Source organism: Pseudorca crassidens, chromosome 6 (genome assembly GCF_039906515.1).
Source record: "Pseudorca crassidens isolate mPseCra1 chromosome 6, mPseCra1.hap1, whole genome shotgun sequence".
Classification (NCBI taxonomy): domain Eukaryota; kingdom Metazoa; phylum Chordata; class Mammalia; order Artiodactyla; family Delphinidae; genus Pseudorca; species Pseudorca crassidens.
This window is the reverse complement of record NC_090301.1, coordinates 72,563,160-72,583,498: the sequence shown is the minus strand read 5'-3', so window position 1 is coordinate 72,583,498 and position 20,339 is coordinate 72,563,160. Positions and strand designations below refer to the sequence as shown.

General features: G+C 38.8%; 1 protein-coding gene across 19 annotated transcripts in view; it reads left to right on the top strand.

Annotated features, from left to right (window-relative positions):
• PKP4 (plakophilin 4) overlaps positions 1–20,339 on the top strand; it is a 252,134-nt gene that overhangs the window by 126,881 nt on the left and 104,914 nt on the right. For 18 of the 19 annotated variants that reach the window (XM_067741842.1, XM_067741838.1, XM_067741840.1 and 15 more), the window contains one exon: positions 10,002–10,114. The exons of the other annotated variant lie outside the window; for it this stretch is intronic. In XM_067741842.1, the coding sequence (XP_067597943.1) occupies positions 10,002–10,114 (113 nt within the window). The remainder of the gene's footprint in view (positions 1–10,001; positions 10,115–20,339) is intronic. 19 annotated transcript variants of the gene reach the window in all.

The window sequence follows — 20,339 nt, the reverse complement described above, 5'->3', positions numbered from 1 at the left end:
GTATAGGAAATTATGAATAGTTCTGTCCAGGTGCATGAAGGGGAGTGGCAGGAGACTGAAAAAAAGGTATTTGGGGCAGACTGCCGAGGGTCTTAAAATAAGGCTGTGGTAACCATACTACAGGTTGGGTGTGAAGGGCATGGTGTGCAGTGGTTAACACCATGGGGTTAGGAGTCAGACTGATGTGATTCAAATCTTGGTTTTGAATGACTTCAGTCAAGTCAGCCCTCTGTGAATGAGGGTAACCTTCACTACCTTGCAGTCTGACTAAGAAGTTAACGACGTAATGCATGTTAAAGCTTAGCAGAGAGCCTGGAGTTCAGGAAACACTGAGGAAAGGATAGAGATTATTGATGAGTAGTTACTACTACTCAGTTACTACTACTCAACAGATTTATCTGGGAGAAATGTGAAAAGCAGAGTCAAGGCCCCTCGCCACCACGGTGGGGAGAAGACTTAGTGCAGGGTTATTACAATAGTCTAAAGTTAATGTGAGTCCGAATTAGGGTAGTAGTGGTGGGAATGGCAAGGAAGGGAATAGATTCAATAGTGGTAGAGAGGTTGAATGACGGGATTTGGGAAACCATTTAACGTGTGAGAAATGGGGAATAAGAGAAAGGGGAAAATGATGCAAAGATGAAAACACTTGCATTTTGAGTCTGAGTAAAAGGGGAATGGTGGTTCCATTTGGTTAGTGATTCTGGAACTTTTGTATGCATGAGAATCTCCTGGAGGTCCTGTTCAAGTACCAGTGGCTGGACCTGACCCCTTCTGGTTCAAAGAAGTTTCCAGGTGATACTGATGCTACTGGTTCAGGGCCCGTACTTCGAGGACCACTGCAGTGGAGAAATAGAAAACACAGGAGGCAGGGGGTGGTATGGCTAGATGTGAGCCATGGCTCATCCTTCAAGTAGAGATGCTTAGTTCACTACCATCAAATTGCTTAGTTCACTACCATTGAAAACATCAGTTTGAATCTGATTAGAGATAGTGGATTTGGACATCACTGGTGTACACAGGCCCATGCAATGGTCAGAGATTGCCAGGTAAGAGATTAAAGAGCCAGTGAGCTACTGGTGGGTAGACAAGTTTTTATAAAGCCATCGGTGATGCTGTAGGAAAGGCTTGAGATTTTACCCGTTTGCCTCAGCCTTCTCTGTATGTGGCTCTAAGCAAAGCTTTCATTAGTGTGTTTTAATGTAAACCTCTCTTCATTTTGATTTCCTAATAAAGGAGCTTTGGTGACAGTTACAGATAAGAGCCTGAGGTTTAGAATATAGATTTAGAGCATCTGGTAAGCTTTGCCATTCTCTCTGCTTCATTAAAACTGAAGGATAGATATCAAAGCTAAACCTGGTATAATCCTGTGTGGTTTGATAGTAGGATAAAACAATAAAGATCTGAATGTTGATCATCTCCTATTTGAATGTCAGCTAGTATAACAAAAAATCAGATTGGTGGTTGTGTCTCATGTTTTTCTGTTATCTTAAAGAAGATCTAAATGTAAAAAACTGTGGGTATAGATTAGAGCAACTAATCCAGCAGTAGCATCCTAACAATTATTCCCTTCCTGTCTTCAGAGTGGTGTGAGGTCAGGAGTTTCCATTTGAAGGTTAACCCTTTGTGGTGACCAGCCCTTTGTAAATATTCAGCCTTGACCAAAGTAATTAAAATTTTGTTTTCCAACATGTAAGGTATATTTTTAATGTAGAGTGCAGGATAGTACCCCTTAGTTCAACCATCCCAAAATACAATAAAAAGGAGCTGAATTTTTATTTATTTTATTTTATTTTATTTTATTTATTTATTTATTTTGGCTTGTGGGATCTTAGTTCCCCAACAGGGGATTGAACCCACGCCCTCAGCAGTGAGAGCTCAGAGTCCTAACCACTGGACCACCAGGGGAATTCCCTGAGCTGAATTTTTACTGTTGACTAAGTTGTGTTCTGCAAGACAATATTGTTTCTTGAGATGTTAATAGTTATTACTTGAAAAAGAAAAGGTGTGGTTAGTTTCAATAAATCAAAGAATGGCCAGGTTATAGAAAGGTAAGCTGATATCCTACTGGTGGACGTCTGAAAACTTTTAATATGCTAGTGTCACTGTGAACCTCCAAGCTTTGGAATCTTCTGGGCAGCAGTTTTCAAACCTGCTTGAAGGTTTAAACCCCTATGGGAGAGTGGGACACTGGTATCTGAGAACACAGTTTGATTGAGAAAGGCAATGTTTCTTCTTAACAAAAGGATCTGGTCAGTACAGAGGGGTTAAACATCATATACTTAGCATTTTTATAATTAATTATATATGGTTTTTAGTGACTACCAAGTAGACTTAATAAAGACTTGTCAATTATTATGTAAACTGTGATAGAAGGTCAGGACATCTGATCACCTCTGCACTAGTGGATGGTTATTAAGATTGAGAGTTCGGGGACCCTTTCAAAATATGACTGCTTTGGTTTTGGTATCAGCCTAGATTTGGGAATGGGATCTGGGATGCTTTGAGGATTTCTTACTAGCTCTTAGATATTCATTTTTAAAGTAGTTCTCTAGGCCTGACTCAAGAGCATCAAATATATGATCATGACCATAATTTACTCATCTTTTTAACATGCAAAAGAGAAAAAAATGCTATAGTATATCCTGATATAGGACATATACTGTGAAATTCTCTGCACCTTAAAAATCTAACACTATTATTCAGTGATGATTGATCTTTTAGTGATATAAAACTCTTTTACCATACTAAATTAGAAAGGTAAATTATTATTATTGGAACATTTTTAAAGCAACAGTGATTGAAATAAAAATTATTTCTTACGTAAGCACTGATTGTATCAAATAATGACCTTGTCAGTTTACTGCTTTCAGTCTAACCAGTACTCAGTACTTTCCTGCTGAGATGTATAGACATGGAAAGGTATGTTGACCCCTGGTGTGTTGTACATGTACTGTGATGTGAATGGGTTTTTAATACACAGATGAACATCTTTAAAAATTACATATTTTAATTTATATTAGGAAAATTATATAGAAGCATTAGAAACCAGGATTTCAGTGATTTAATGCTAGAATGATACTGTCTTGTCTTAAAAAGGAGTCAATTTAAAGAGAAATATTTACTAAAAGGTAGTATAGGTCAAATGGGAAGGAAACAGAGATTGAGGAGTCCTGAGGTCAAGAAGATGTCTTCTGATGAGAAGATTTAAGCATTAAACTGAGAGGAAACACTGACGATTTGGGAAAGAGAAGCAAGATCCTGGAAGAGGCAAGAGGGCATGGAGAGTCTGGCCTTAGACAGGAAGGGGACACTCCTCTACCAAGCCTGGAAGAGGACTGAGGACTAACATAAATGTGGGACAGGAAGTTGAGAGTGTCATCGCTAATGGCCTGATAGGAATGCCTACTGCTGTTTCTTAATTGTCATCGTCATAGTGGTAGTAACTATTGTAGCCACTCCTGAATTAGTGAATCAGTTAGAACAACCTGAAGTAAATAGATGCTAGTGATACAAGTGGGCAACTGTAGTTGTATGGCATGACCCCCAATGAGCTTTTGCACAAGTTTGGAAGAAGAATTGTTTCTAGCATCTAAGGCAAGAGGGAACACAGCGTACTAATGTAAGAATGTAAGTGGACGAGACTTCCTTGGCGGTCCAGTGGTAAAGAATCCACCTTCCAATGCAGGAGACGCGAGTTTGATCCCTGGTCAGTAAACTAAGATCCCACATGCCACAGGGCAGCTAAGCCCACGTGCCATAACTACTGAGCTCACACGCCTCAACTAGAGAGCCCGCGTGCCGCAAACTACAGAGCCCACGCGCTCTGGAGCCTGCGTGCCACAACTACAGAACCCACATGCCCTGGAGCCGTGTGCCACAACTAGAGAAGAGAAAACCCGCACACCACAACTAGAGAGAAGTCCGAGCACTGCAGCAAAGAGACCGTGCCTCAGTGAAAGATCCCGCATGCCCCAACGAAGATCCCTCATGCTGCAACTAAGACCCAATGCAGCCCAAAAAATAAATAAATCTTTTTTAAAAAAAAGAATGTAAGTGGGAATATGATTACAGATTCTACTGACAGGAGGACAGTGAGGAATATTATATACAACTTCATGCTAATAAGTAGAGGTAGTGAGGAACCAGGGGAAGGCCAGTTTCCTTCTCTGGAGCACCTCAGCTGTGGTGTGAAGAATGCATAGTCTTCACCAGACAGAGGTCAGAAGAAGCAGTATTTTCAGGAAAGAACTACATTTCAATTAAAGTCTGTAGGTGGAGAGTCTTCTTAGTAACCCTGAGATGGAGAATATTCTAAGTAAAAGATGAAGAGTTTATAAACAGAATTTGCAAACTGGAACGAGGCTTCCATAGGGCACAGTTGGAAAGGGTCAGGAGATATGTCACTACTGGCCATCAGTGAGGCTTTAATGAAGGTGAGAGGGGCTAGGAGGCCACGAGAGGGTGAAGTATGCCCTGTTTTTAGTGCCAGCACCAGAGTCCTTGAAGCTGAGGTCTGGGATGGAGCGCTTCCTGCTTATTGAAGGAGATGGGAGTGGAAGGACCTAATGCTGGAAGCCTCCTGGGCTTCTGGAAGCCAGTGGCAGGAGACATGACTAGGTATGCAGTATTATTTCTGTTTAAAAAAAACACTGAATCACCAGTTTAAGGTCGCATTTAGGACTGAGGTACCTGGAGTTTAGGTAGAGGTTTCACTCCAAATGAACAGCAGGAACAGGTGGGTATGAAGAAGACCCAACTAGAAGTCTCAGAAATGGAAAACGTTGTCATTGGAAAAAAGTGAATAATAGATGAGATAAACCCTTCACGAGGCAAACAGAGAAATAGTGAATTGAAAGAAATACTGAGAAATTCTCAGAGAAATTAAGAGAAAATATGAAAAAGCTGTGGAGACTCCCATTTCTGGCATATTCAATACCCTAACCGGTCTCCCCACTGAAAGAAACTAAATACGTATACTGAATAAAGTATTTAAATTGTGTTTTTAAAAGCAAGGCTGAGCTGCCAAGGAAGTAAAGTACTCACAGAAACAAAAACCAAAATGAAAGTGAGACTCCTAAGCTAAGTAAGCAGTAAACCTGGCTTCCACCTTGAAAGTATGTGTCAAACCTAGGTGATCTTGAGCATACCATTAGATGTCAAATGCCATGTGCCCTTTGAGGGCTGCCCAAGATGGGGAGTCTAATGGGATATCCCTTGCCCAAACATAAAACTTTACAGAGCAACAGCATTAGTACAAGGGTGTTGAGAAACCTGTCCCCCAGAAGAGGACAAGCTTGGGTGCTGGTAGTAGGGAGAAAGTATCCCCCTGAGAGTTTATGATACCTGTGAGAGAGGGTGCCTAAATGGCCAATAAGCATCTGGAAAGATGTTGGTTAACAAGGAAATAGAAAATAAAATAAATGCAAGGTAGCACCCCATGCCTATCAGATTACAAAGAAAGAAAGGACGGGAGGGAGGGAGAGAAGGAAGGAAAGAGGGAGGGAGGGAAGGAGGGGAGGGAGGAAGGAGGGAAGGAAGGAAGGAAGGAAATTTAAGCCCCAAAATGCAAATCGGTATCAGTGAAAATGTACAGAAACTGGAGCCCTCATACACTGCTGACTGGAATGTAAATTGGTACAACTACTTTGGAAGGTAATTTGATAATCGTTATCAAGTAAACTTGAAGATATGCGTAGCCTTCAACCCAACAATTCCACGTCTATGTCTCTACTGGAGAGGTCTGGCACATGTGCACAAGATGATTTATACAGTGATGCTTATTTTGCAGTACGCTTATAATTGCACAAAATTGGAAGCAACCCAAGGGTTCATCATTATAAGAACATATAAATATATTGTGCTGTAGTTGTACAATAGAATACTGTTGAGCAATGGAAATAAATGAACTAGATCTATGTGTACTGATACTGATAAATCTCAAAATCATATTATAATAAAACCAATCTGCAGAGCACTGAGTGTATTATACCATTGATATAAATTCTATGAATATGCAAAACAATACTATATATTATTTATGGATCTGTATATATGGAGTAGTAAGAATATAAAATATTCATGTGAGTATTAAACACCAAATTCAAGCTAATGGTTTCTTCCAGAGAGGGAAGAAGAGAGAGAAATAAGATCCAGGAAGAAGAAACCAGGGGATTCCATTGTATCTGTAATATTTTATTTCTCAAAAAACCTGAAGCAAATGTAGCAAAACAGTAAGATTTGCTAGAGCTGGATCAGCTTTGCCAAAGCTCATTGTATTATTGTTTATACTTTTTCAGTACATTTAAAGCATCTCACAGTATTGAAAAATTAGGAGTGAGAGAAAACTTCTATCATTATATAAAAAGAATCCAAAAACAGTACTGTCCCAGGTTGGGTTCTCACTGGAGTGGAGTTTTGCATGCAGAATGTTTATTATAGATCAGCACTTGTGGAGGTGAGGGCAAGGAAAAGCAGGCTTGGGCAGGGGAAAGGTCCAAATACCATGCCAGACAGTCAAGCCCATGGAAAGCTCTGAAGCAAATCTGGATCCGGCTTTTATATTCTCACCTCAATCAGTGGGTGCATGCAGCCTGCCCAGAAGGGTACAACTTCCTTGGTCAAGGAGATTCTCTGCATGTGAGGGCCCCTGAAGGCACTGACCACTGGGGTATTGAGTCCTTCCTTGGGCCCCCTCGGGCCATGCGTTTCTGTCTACCATACAAGATCATGCAAGTGAATCTTTGTTTCCTTCTATTCCCTTGACTCTCAGAGAATATTTATCAATATACTTACTGAGAGAGATGAGGTAAATATAAACAAAAGCTTCCAAACGCATGTGAACTGACTCCACTTTTATAGCATGTTAGTAGGCTTGGCTTTCTTTCTAAGCTTGATTACGGTCTTGTTTGACAGAATTTAAGAGGAAATTGTCATGTACTAATCATTGGCAAATGCTTTTAACATTATTTCCTTGCTCTTCTCAAAGGATCTCCCTGTAATTTAGATGCCCAGTTTGGGATGCTGCAGTAAAGATCAGCATTCACACACTATGTTTAGAGGATAAAATATTAAAATTTTAAATTTATGGATGGTATCACTGCATAATCATCTCAATGAGTGTTATTTTGGAAATCATTAGATGTGTTTTTATATGTAATACCGCCTTCCTTGTCAGTCAGTCTAAGAAGCCAGTAGAGACAGAATTGTCAAATATTTATATCCTACTCATTCATCTTGGTGCCAGTCACGTGTGGGAGTTTTATTTGTATTCTGTAGAAGTAGTATTAATAATTTTATTAAAAAGCATATATATATTTTACTTGCAAATATCCACAGGTATTAGATAACCTTTACAGATTCCATGCTTTACAGCTTCCTGAGAGTCTGCTTTGGGGGCTTTAATGATGTCATACTTGTGAGAAGTGTGGGCAAATAATGGATGAAATGGTTTTGATAAAAGTAGCCAGTGATGTTCAGTATTATGGGCTCCACAGCCAGGAGGGATACAGTGTAGACTTTACTCAGTTCATATGAGTGTTAAAGGAATTACCCAACTTCTAAAAAAATGTAGCTGCATCGTGGGTACAGAGGCTCTTCTAGCAACTTGACAACTGTAAATGGTTTCTAGCAGTATGTCAGTCAGAGTTTCTAGTTGCAAGAAAAAGAGACTGACATGGCTAATTATGCAGGGGGAAAAAAGTGCTTATTAGATGGTTATTAGTGAATTCCCACATTTGTTGCCAGGACTGGAGAACAAACCTTGAGACTAAACTCCCAGGAACAGTGTCCAAATCAAGTAAACACTGCCACTGCCACCAAGTATAAACATAGTTTGTGTGGAGGTCATTTCCATGTTAGAAACTTGACCTTGAGTCCTACTGCAGGGAGTACAGCAAGAAGGTGAAAGAAAGAGAGAAAACGAGCTTCATATTTTCTGATGTCACTGTCTTGGTTTCAGCATCCAAGTCACAGTCTGGCATCTTCTCGGCAGAGCCAAAGTCATCTGTCTCAGCTTCTAAGGGAAGGAATTATGAGTCATTAAGTTCCAACCTGTGCCTTCAAGCAGGAAATTTCCCAGCCATTTCCTTGAAAGGATGCTCAAAAGGCCATAGGCAGCTACAAATATGATTTTAAAAATCCACTAAAATGTTTTTTTTTCTATGAATGGAAATTTTTTTAATGTTCTCATTTGAAACATGCCTCAATCCTACCTGGTAACTTTTGGCTATCGCAAAATGAAGAAAACCCTCCAGCCCTCAATCCCTAGTAGCCACTGAGCTGAGAACACAAAAGTTATGTGATGGCTTGGGGAATATTTTGAGATGCACAGATGGTCCTTTCCTGGCCCAGCTTGATCCAAGCAGGAAAAGATGTGTATAATAAGACAATTGAGTAAAATAATAGAAAGAATGGAAGCGTATCACAGAAACTATGATGCTGTTTAAGGATAAAGAAAGACTAAGTGTGAAGTAAACATAATACTGTTTGTCCTTAAAATCAATGATCTTAGCCTGGTACTGAATGTTGTGCAATTATTATCTATCTGGTCTTTTGTTGCCGAACATTTATCAAAAGCCTGTGGTCTAGGAAGTGTTAAGCAGATGTAGGCAGTGTCCTACTTACCCATTATGATCCTATTGTACGGCATTATTGGGCCAACTATTACTCATTCAGGCACTGCCCTATACGCCCACACCAACTGGGCTCATTAGAAAAGGACTCTCAATATCAGGAAGCAATAAGGAGTTCACGGACTGTTTCTTAAGAATTATTCTAGGAATAGTTTGTAGAATTTGCACGGCCAATGCTGTCAAGTAACTGCACATTTGCCTGACTCCGCAGGGAGTTAATACACTTTTCAATTAAATTGTTTTGTATTTTTGTTTGCATGACAAATACACATTGTCATAAATAATATTATGTTGTCAGTAATATTATTATTATAAACAAAACTAAGGTAGTTTTATTTCTGATTAGCTCCTAGACTTAGGGTTCATCTGTCTGGTATTTTGAACCAGGAGTCCGTGTCCAATTAAACCACTTACAGTTCAGCATTTGCTTTGAGTAGACTTGTAAGGAGTTAATATGGACAAGGGAGCTTAAGGTGTTACTGGAGATGTTATTTGTGGCTTAAAGGCTTTAGTGTATACTTGATTTGATTTATAGATATTTTATGGCATGGCCTGCTTTCTATTTATTAAAATCCTGTCAAGATAACAATGAGATAAGTACAAATAATGTTAAAACATTTCTCCTAGAATAGAATACTGGCCTTCATGATGCATCGTAGAATGTAGAATGTAATTTCTTGAGACAATCTTTCCAGCTTTTTAATACAATTTTAAATTCTATATTATGGCTCAGACTTTTTCATTATTTTTTCTCTTGTTCCTTCATGAAGTGACACATGAATGCATTTGTGACAATAGGAAAAAATGTGTATTATAGATAAATATAGCAAGACTTTTTTGTGGGGTTGTAATGATTTTTTTTCTTAACAGTGGAAAGGCTTTGTATCAAATATGGTCAAGTGATTCTCATTACAGGAATTTACTTCTTTTTTTTTTTTAATGCTGTGCTAACATACAGTATGAGGGATGGAAGAATTGGCTGTTGAGGCCTGTATTGGTTGGTGTGCCTCTAATGTAGGCACATCGAGTGAGGACTCTGCAGACCTTACTTTAATACATCACTGGAGCAAAAGTACTGTTTGAAGACCTCATTTAGAACCACCACCACCAACAGCAAAAAAGGCCAAATAAAGGTCTACATGTTTTCAGTTTCAAATGAAGACACATATTCTAGTGCCTTTAAGTTTGTAAAAGCTACAAATTAGTAGGTTGTTGAGGCCCACAGTTGTATTCAAAACCCTAATCTCGTAAGGCCACACTGTAGTGTTACATTACGGGCATGTTCCTGTGTTTCCTGTGACGTACATGAATTTATGTATCTGCCTAAGCAAACCTGGTGCCTTATATGCCTTCTATTTCCTTGAATCACAGGAGCTTCAGTTTCAGCGACTAACCCGAGAACTGGAGGTGGAAAGGCAGATTGTTGCCAGTCAGCTAGAAAGATGTAGGCTTGGAGCAGAATCACCAAGCATCGCGAGCACCAGGTACAGGGCCGATGGCTCTATTTTCTTACACGCCTTCAAGTCACACATAATTAAGTTGTCCTAGATGCAGCAAATGATGCTTTTAGTGTTGTCACTGTTAACTGGCCTTCCTGAAATTGATACCAAAAATGTCAATTTATTCTAATTTTGAGAAACCTCTTGTAATATTGATTATCTTTCAGTCCTGTGCTTGAAGTGTTTTATACAGTACTGGTATGCCTCTCTAGCAAAAGCTACTATGCTAACTTTAGAAATTTGATTTCTTATATGTAGACAAAGTTAATGAATATTTTCAACAATTGTTAATTATTTGGCAAAGCTAATTGGCTTTGAAAACCTGATATTGATTTTTTTTAACTAAGAAATATTTCTAAGTCACAACATTTATCTAGCTTTGAAAAACGCATTCAATTTACTTGGAGTTTTCTAGAACTCTGGAAAACTATACGAAATAATTACTATATGAAATAATTGTGTATTCAAATATAGTAAATGCGAAGTAAATCGAAAAGAAAAACAAATATCGTATTATTAACACATATATGTGGAATCTAGAAAAATGGTATAGATGATCTTATTTGCAAAGCAGAAATAGAGACACAGATGTAGAGAACAAATGTACGGATACCAAGGGGGGAAGGAGGGTGGGACGAATTGGGAGATTGGGACTGACATATATACACTACTGATACTATGTATAAAATAGATAACTACTGAGAACCTACTGTATAGCACAGGGAACTCTACTTAGTGCACTGTGGTGACCTAAATGGGAAGGAAATCCAAAAAAGAGGGGATACATGTATATGTATAGCTGATTCATTTTGCTGTACGGTAGAAACTAACACAACGTTGTAAAGCAACTATACACCAATAAAAATTAATTTTAGAAAATATATAGTAAATGCAAAACCAGTATATTACTGGAAAAAAACACATTTAATCACAAGTATTTTATATTTAAGTAGCCTCTTATGCTATTTAAAGTATCATTAGAATAAAAATTACAGCCACAACTCCAAATGGTGAAATCACTACTTATGCAATCTGTGGGTTTCTTTCTTAGTATTTACATATTCCAATAAAGCCTACCATAAAGTACTTCTGTTGCTTGCATTTTTAAGCTTAGTTTGTTTAATCCTAAGTAGGTGTATGCCCATAGTAACTTGTCTTTCAGCTGTTTCTAACATCGTAATCGTTGTATTTCTCATTATCTTCTGTTATTCATAGCCAAAAAATCCTTCTTGGTGAATACAATGCTGTCTGTAGTTTGTCTTTCCCAGCTGATTGCTATGAATTTAAAATTATTAGGCAGATAAAATTGTATTGTCATGAATTTTTAAATCTTTGACCCTTAACAGTTATGCACGTTAGTATGTTTAGTAAGGCATAAAGCATGCAAGTAAGATCAAGAAAACTTTCAAAACACAGATATCAAATTATGTGATCATTTTTAAGACATCCAGGCAGTTTTTCATAGGAAGAGAAATTATAAGCAAGGTGTAAAATTACAAATCAAAAATTTCTAGCTTTGTACTCCTCAATTAGATAATTTATCAAGAAAGTTAAAATTGTCAAAACAAAAATTTGTTTTAATTTTACCCAGTTTTTTTAAAGGATATCGGTATGTTTAGCACCAAAAAGAACAGTTCACAAGCTAAATAACGTAGTGTTATATATTTCCAGATTTTTTCAAATATAATTTTACACTATTAGAAAAATTAAATCAGTATTTAAAGAATTCAGTTAAGGCGTTTATTCTGACAATTTTGCCAATTAAACGAACATAGAACTTTTCTCGGTAAACTCCTAGAGATACTTGATATGTCAATAATACAAGTCAGTAATACCTAGAGGAAATGGCAAAGGAGAAAGGAAAATCCCCAGGTACCAGAGATGGAGAACCAAAAGCCAGAGCCACGGGCTTCCCTGGTGGCGCAGTGGTTGAGAATCTGTTTGCTAATGCAGGGGACACGGGTTCGAGCCCTGGTCTGGGAGGATCCCACATGCCGCGGAGCGACTGGGCCCGTGAGCCACAACTGCTGAGCCTGCGCGTCTGGAGTCTGTGCTCCGCAACAAGAGAGGCCGTGATAGTGAGAGGCCCGCACACCGCGATGAAGAGTGGCGCCAGCTTGCCACAACTAGAGAAAGCCCTCGCACAGAAACGAAGACCCAATACAGCAAAAATAAATAAATAAACTCCTACCCCCAACATCTTCAAAAAAAAAAAAAAGGCCAGAGCCACAAGCATTTGAGCTGCATTGAGTGCAGGAGGCCTGGGCACTGTCAAGCCCCCAACAAAGCACTGGAGTCTTAGGTTTAATACCCCTGCAGGGACCAAAGAGTGAGGCCTTATGTGCTCACGGTGGTAGACTTGAACTTGGGAACACTGCATTAAGCCATGACCCTCAAAAGCTGCACCCTTGGACCACCCCAGGCTTGCACGGCATGTGGGTCTGGAGCCCAAATGTAACTGTATGCATTGTTCAGGAATACCCAGCTGAGAAACTGACATCACCAAAGATGCGCTCACAATCAGATAATAAAAAACTCAAGTCAAAAAACCTCAAGGATGAGTAAGAATCAGCAAGCAGGAGAGCAGGATTTAAAACTTTTAAGAACCTGATATCATTGGAGAAAGTCTGACAGGGATGCACAGGAGGACAGGTACAAAGATGCTTAGTGTAACATTATTTGCAAAAGTAAAAAATTTGAATCAGGATAGAAATGGGAAATAAACTGTGGATAAGTAAACTCAAGAGCCATTAAAACGAAACAACTACATGTATCAACGTGGACATCTTTGCAGAACAGACTTTCAAGTGAAAACTACAAGTTGCAAAAGAATAGGTATAGGTTATCTTTATGAATATTTTAAAATATACATAATACTGAATTTAAGTAGTGTTTGATTTTACGAATCAGTGCATCTCTAGTAAAAGTATAAAAAATATTTCAGGATGACACCACTTTAAGATAGGGGTACCTCTAGGGACGAAGGGGAGGAGGAAGCTATCAGGAATTCGGCTTTAGCCAAATCTGTAACGTTTTATTTAAGACTGCCATCTGGAACAAATATAACAAAAAATATGAATATTGATATCTGTTAAACAAGGGGGTTGTTGATATATGCATGGCTGTTAGATTATTTTCTATAGTAAATATTTTAAAATATTAAATAATTTTAGGGTTATATAGTTTGAATTAGCTAATTCCATAGGTTCGTTAAAAATCTGTTAGTAAAATACATATTGTGAGTAATACTTATTGTCAGTGATTTGGGGCTTTGTGTCTGGATCTCAGTGCCCAGCTTGGCGCCTGGCATGGCAGTGGGGCTCAGTCAGACAATGTCGGGTGAGTGAGTGGGTCCTGCAGAAATGGAAACCGGGCTGACCAGAGAAAGAGGGAAAGTATGCGCAGAAGTGTGTATGATCTCGCATTGCCGTACTGGAGTTCCAAGAGGCTTGGTAGTTTCCAGGATGTGTACTAAAAGGACCTAGTGGCTTATGAGGTTGGAAGAGTAAAGCTGGCATTAGATTGTGGAGAACCGGGAACCAGGTGATGATGAGTGTCACCTTCATTAGGTCTATAAAGGAGACAGGTTGAAACACATTGCTCTAGTTGGAAGCAGTTGTCCTGATAGTGTAGGGTGTAGGTCAGAAAGAAGAGAGGCCAGGCAGCAAGACAGGAATCTATTATGGAATCTTAACGGTTATGAGTAAGGGGGGTTTCTTTATTCAGTGAACTCTGGTTGGAATGATAATTGATCCACTTTGATTGCCCTTCTCCCATCTCATGTTGGATTCTCATGTATTCTTGATGCCCCCAGCTAAGTGCTAACCCGTTCGTACAGCCTTTCCCACAGTTCTCCAGGAAAGTCATCTCTCTTCATCTGAACTCTCATAACTGTTCCTCTGTGCCTGTATTAGCCTCCTATGAGGAGCTAAAGCACACCGCAGCCCTGGCACAGTGCCTGGGGCTCAGCAGGCAGGCACCCTGCTAAGTGTTCATTGAATAAATAATGAAACTTAAGCCCAGTGTGATTTAAGTTCCTCAGGAAAGAATGCTTTACCATTAGGTCACCTACTTGGCATTCACCCTTTCTCATATCTGCCTTCTTCACACGTTTCAGTGTGCTTTTCGGTGGACCTTAAGAAGAACTCTGCTCCGTGACCACCAGGTTTACACACTGGCAAGAGCCCATTAGAAAACAGTGTTAGTGAAGGGAGCATAGGTTTTTATTGTGTCACTTGAGAGATCCCCCTTGTGCCTGTCAGTCCCCACCATCAGTCTCAGAACCAGAATCTAAAGATACAGAAAATAGCTCTCAGACCCCAGCCCTCTTTCCCATCAGCCATTACTGATTTGCTGAAGGAAAATTATAAGTGCGATCACTGCTTCCAGCCAGGAAACTTCCTTTGGATTCAGGTCCTTCTTACATGGGAGTAAGTTTAGTCAGCAAGATGGGGGATTTGAAAACTGGTTATCTTTCATATTGTTTGATTTAGATCCTATGCCAGAGTTGGTAAGGTGATCTGTAAGATTTTATTTTTCCTAGTCCAGGTATGCTCTCAAAGGGTAAAGAAAAGCATACTTTGATTTACTTTTTCAGTTGTCCAAAGTTCTTGCCATGTTGGCCTCACCCCGTGAAGAAGGAGTAGACAGTGGCATGAGGTCCTATTTAATTAATGACTCTAATAGTGTACTAAATAATATACTGTAGAGCCCTCTTCCAAATGGCTCTAAAGCCCAGCATTTCGGTTTCCTCACACTTGCAGTACCAAAGATAAATTTTTAACCCTGCCGTGACGTGTTCCCATTTTACAGTACGGAAACTGGGCCTCTGCATGTATTTATTTAGGAAGTGTCCTAAAAGGTGAGCTGCACAGCTGTCTTTGGCAGTTCATTTGCAATATGCCTTGCTGAGAATGTTAAAAAAAATCTTAATGATTAAAATGATTGCTAGGTTTTCTTTTTTTAACATCTTTATTGGAGTATAATTGCTTTACAGTGGTGTGTTAGTTTCTGCTTTATAACCAAGGGAATCAGCTATACATATACATATATCCCCATATCTCCTCCCTCTTGTGTCTCCCTCCCACCCTCCCTATCCCACCCCTTTAGGTGATCACAAAGCACCGAGTTGATCTCCCTGTGCTATGTGACTGCTTCCCACTAGCTATCTATTTTACATTTGGTGGTATATATAGGTCCATGCCACTCTCTCACTTCGTCCCAGCTTACCCTTCCCCCTCCCCGTGTCCTCAAGTCCATTTTCTACTTCTGTGTCTTTATTCCTGTCCTGCCCCCTAGGTTCTTCAGAACCATTTTTTTTCTCTTTAGCTTCCATATATATGTGTTAGCATACGGTATTTGTTTTTCTCTTTCTGACTTACTTCTTCACTCTGTATGACAGACTCTAGGTCTATCCAACTCACTGCAAATAACTCAATTTCGTTTCTTTTTATGGCTAAGTAATATTCCCTTGTATATATGTGCCACATCTTCTTTATCCATTCTTCTGTCGATGGACACTTCGGTTGCTTCCATGTCCTGGCTATTGTAAATAGTGCTGCAATGAACATTTTGGTACATGGCTCCTTTTGAATCATGGTTTTCTCAGGGTATATATGCCCAGTAGTGGGATTGCTGGGTCATATGGTACTCTATATTTAGTTTTTTAAGGAACCTCCATATTGTTCTCCATAGTGGCTGTATCAATTTACATTCCTACCAACAGTGCAAGAGGGTTCCCTTTTCTCCACACCCTCTCCAGCATTTATTGTCTGTAGATATTTTGATGATGGCCATTCTGACTGGTGTGAGGTGATACCTCATTGTAGTTTTGATTTGCATTTCTCTAATAATTAGTGATGTTGAGCAGCTTTTCATGTGCTTCTTGGCAATCTGTATATCTTCTTTGGAGAAATGTCTATTTAGGTCTTCTGCCCATTTTTGGATTGGGTTGTTTTTTTTTTGATACTGAGCTGCATGAGCTGCTTATAAATTCTGGAGATTAATCCTTTGTCAGTTGCTTCATTTGCAAATATTTTCTCCTATCCTGAGGGTTGTCTTTTCGTCTTGTTTATGGTTTCCTTTGCTGTGCAAAAGCTGTTAAATTTCATTAGGTCCCATTTGTTTATTTTTGTTTTTATTTCCATTGCTCTAGGAGGTGGGTCAAAAAGGATCTTGCTGTGATGTATGTCATAGAGTGTTCTGCCTATGTTTTCCTCTAAGAGTTTTATAGTGTCTGGCCTTACATTTAGGTCTTTAATCCATTTTGAGTTTATTTTTGTGTATGGTGTTAGGGAGTGTTCTAATTTCATTCTTTTACATGTACCTGTCCAGTTTTCCCAGCACCACTTATTGAAGAGGCTATCTTTCCTCCATTGTATATTCTTGACTCCTTTATCAAAAATTAAAATGATTGCTAGGTTTTCTATTAACGACTCTTTGGAAGTAGTGACTCTAAACAAACTAGCAATAAAAAAACCCATTTCTAATATGATTTTTATTTGTTTTATTTACTGCAAAAATGCATTAATAACACCAGCAATATCAGTATATAATGATCCTTAATCTGGAATTGATGGTGCTTGTACCCAAAGATGATATATCAGACCACGAATAATCACTGAAAATTGAGAAACCCTGAAGGGGAGCTATGGGATTAGTTAATAGAGAAGCTACAGACTTTCTGCCTTTGTACCAAGTACACTATAGTTACCTGTGCATTTAATAGTGATCTATTTTAATATTTCACCTGATTAAAGATAGGCTGTAGAAATAGTTAATAAATTATATCTTTTCTGTATTTGTACTGAGTATAGTATAGATATTTATATATTTAATTTTTTACCTCATTTAAAGTGGGCCTTGGGATCAGTTAATAGAGAAAATACCGGTTTTCTGCATTTGTTTTTAGTGTACTATAGTTATTTATACATTCAGTATTTCACCTCATAGGAAGTAGGGCGTGAAATCAGTTTATTGAAAAGTTAGAGCATTTCTGCATTTATACTGAGTACACTATATCTTATGCACTATGCACTATTTAATATTTTACCTCTCCACATGTATTTGGAACATTTTTAGAAAACACAAAAGCCAACAATGGAGTGAGGGAATTGGGGCAAAGACAAAATAAAGACTAGAAAAATAAGATGAAGCCAAGGTTAAAATAGTATACAAAATATATGTTGTCAATATTGCACGCATTGGCTTAAAGTAGAGAGCCACTTTGGCTCTGAGTGTCCTGGTAGCCAGGCTAAAGAAAAAAACTCTAATGAATTACATGATTCAAAGTGTCTGGAAGATAAAAACAAACCAGGTTGCTCAGGAGGATTTACTGTCCCTGGGGCTGAGACTTGAGTAGTTTCTCTTGTGAGTTGCTGTTGAGAGCACTGCGTGATGAGGCAAACAGCGTCCTCGGTAGTTTCTAAATTATAAAATCAGACTCACAGGGGTTCTTTCTTTTGTTGTTAAATACAATATAAATGGATGGAAAAGCAGCTTAGCTAAAAGCAGTTCTCCAGGAGGCCAATTCTGTTGCTCCAGTTTGGCGGGAGGATGATAGTTAGCATATGCAGATGGATGGATCCATTTCGGGTTCTCCAAGCAAGCAGCATGCCATGATGACTTCTGTCTGCAGAGCTTTTTAGAGTCATGGGTGGCAGTGGGTACCAAGATGTGAGAGGTCCTGTGTTGCAGGTCACCGTGCAGGTGCACGTTGTGCATGCCTTAGCGACAGAAATGGTCTTCAGGAGAAGCAGAGGTATGTACGGCGCATCTCAGGAAAATCTCATAGCACAGGCACCTCAGAGGAAAATAATGCCCTTTAAACCTCTTGCACCCCATGGGCTAAGCAACAACCTTCAAATCCAAATTTTGATGAATGTAGGATTTATTCTTTTTCTCTTTGCAGTATCATCCATGGAGTGTTGCTCTCACCTTAGCCTGCTTTAGACTTCACTGGGTGGGGGGCGGGGGGTGACAGCAAGGGGACTTCCCCTGCCTACCTACACTCCCAAGGGCACAGAAGGGGACAAGTGTGGCCAAAACAGCATTCTCACCTTTTAACTGACTGGAGTTACATAATGCTCATTTTAGCCAATTTGTAAAGTTCAAGAAAGTATAAAGAGAAAAATCGTAATTCTACCATTCATAGATAACCACTTTATTTTTAGGTCTGGTTTATTGAAGTGTAATTTACTTACAGTAAAATTCACCCTTTGTAGCATACAGTTTTATGATTTTTGGCAGTTTGGCATGTAGTTGTATAACCACCATCATGATTGAAATGTAGAATATTTCCATTAACCCAAAAAAAGAGGCAACCACTTATTTTTTTTGCGGTACGTGGGCCTCTCACCGCTGTGGCCTCTCCCGTCGCGGAGCACAGGCTCCGGATGCACAGGCTCAGCGGCCATGGCTCACGGGCCCAGACGCCCTGGGGCACGAACCCGTGTCCCCTGCATCGGCAGGCGGACTCTCAACCACTGCGCCACCAGGGAAGCCCAGCAACCACTTTTTAAAGTTTGCCACATTTCATTCCCTTCCAAAAAAATTTAAGTGTGAGATAACTCCCTACGGCCAACTTTTTATCTCATTCCTAAAGTCCCACTTTGATAGCCAGTTCTAACTTTTAATGGCTCCCACCTGTCTGAGGAATTCTCAAGGAGAAAAGTAGCTTGGAGATGCACCCAAGGGATGCTAGTTTAGCGGTGTTTAGAGGTCACTACAGCCTTCCCGTGGCAAGCTGCACTCCGTGGGTGCAGGGGACTTGGCCAGGGGAACTACTAAAAGGCACAGTCTTCAAGTGTACAAGACATGGCCTGTGTTGCGTGTTTCATCCAAGCAGGGACATTACACTAGTGGTTCAGCTGGGGTAACAGAAACTGTGGAAGGAGAAGAAAATATAATTCAAATTGAAAAGTCAGTGAATATAAATACGATCATCTCAGAATTCAAGAAATTGGGTAACAAAACTGTGGAAGGAGAAGAAAATATAGTTCAAATTGAAAAGTCAGTAAATATAAATATGATCATCTCAGTATTCAAGAAATTACTTCTGAAATTTTACAGTACAGAATTTCAAAACTATTTCTGATAACAGGCTTAGAATCTTACCATTGCCCAGAAACAGAAACTTCACTTCTCACTTACTTCTAGGTAAGTTGTAGGTGGTAAAGGAGAAAGTTTATTTCTTTGGGACACAGATATTGGTTCCACGTATTTTATCTTGTAAGTAAATCATAGCTTGTCTGCTCCTTAAGATGAAGCACTAAATTTTCATTTATATTGAAGTACAAAAGAGATACTTAAAAGATGGACCTTTTATTAATCGTAGAAAACACTAATGACAACTTTTGGAATTGAAGCTTAGTTTTAAATTTTTGTTTTGATATTTTGCACATTGTTTTAATATTTGTTTATGCCATTTGGAAGCAGTTGGCCCCTTCACATTGTCTGTCCTTTAGCTGACTGCCATTGGTGTTAGGAAGTTACGCTAGACCCTGAGAAAAATCCTGTCCATGTCTATCAACTGAATGAGGGGGGAAATGGGTGGCAATATTAAAATTAAATAACTTCACACTCTTCCTAAGATTGTCTCTCCCTTTTCAGTTAGTTTAAAGCTCTGCTAAAATAGAATTCTTTATGGTTTCAGAAAGGTCATACAATCTTGACAAATAGTCTTCTTATTGCCATTTAAGAAAAGAACTCTTATTTTTTAACGAAAAGATTTGATTCCCTACTACCATTCAGACTATTTTTTTTTTTTTTTTTTTACATTTTATAGTATCATCTACTAGTGCCCATCAGGCTTCCATTGATACTATTAAAAATTCTAAAAATGCTGTAGGACTGACAGTAGCCGAAAAGCCTTTTTCATGGGTCAGGTCTTTTCTTCAGCAAATATTTTTAAGTCATTGTGAAATAAACTTTCTTCTCAAATGAAACATTCTTTAAAAATGAAGAGTCTTTACAAAGATTGAATGTTTGTGTTTTGACAGCTTATTACTTATTTACTATACTGCTTCAGGAAGATGCTTGATAAAGTTCTGTCCCTTTGACCTTCAGTGCTCTCACTGGCCGAAACCTGAGTTTTTTAAATAATAGTTTTATTGAGATATATTTCATATATCTTAAACTTCATACTTTTAAAGGATATGATTCAGTATTTTTTAGTATATTCATAGAGCTGTGCAATCATCACCACTATCTA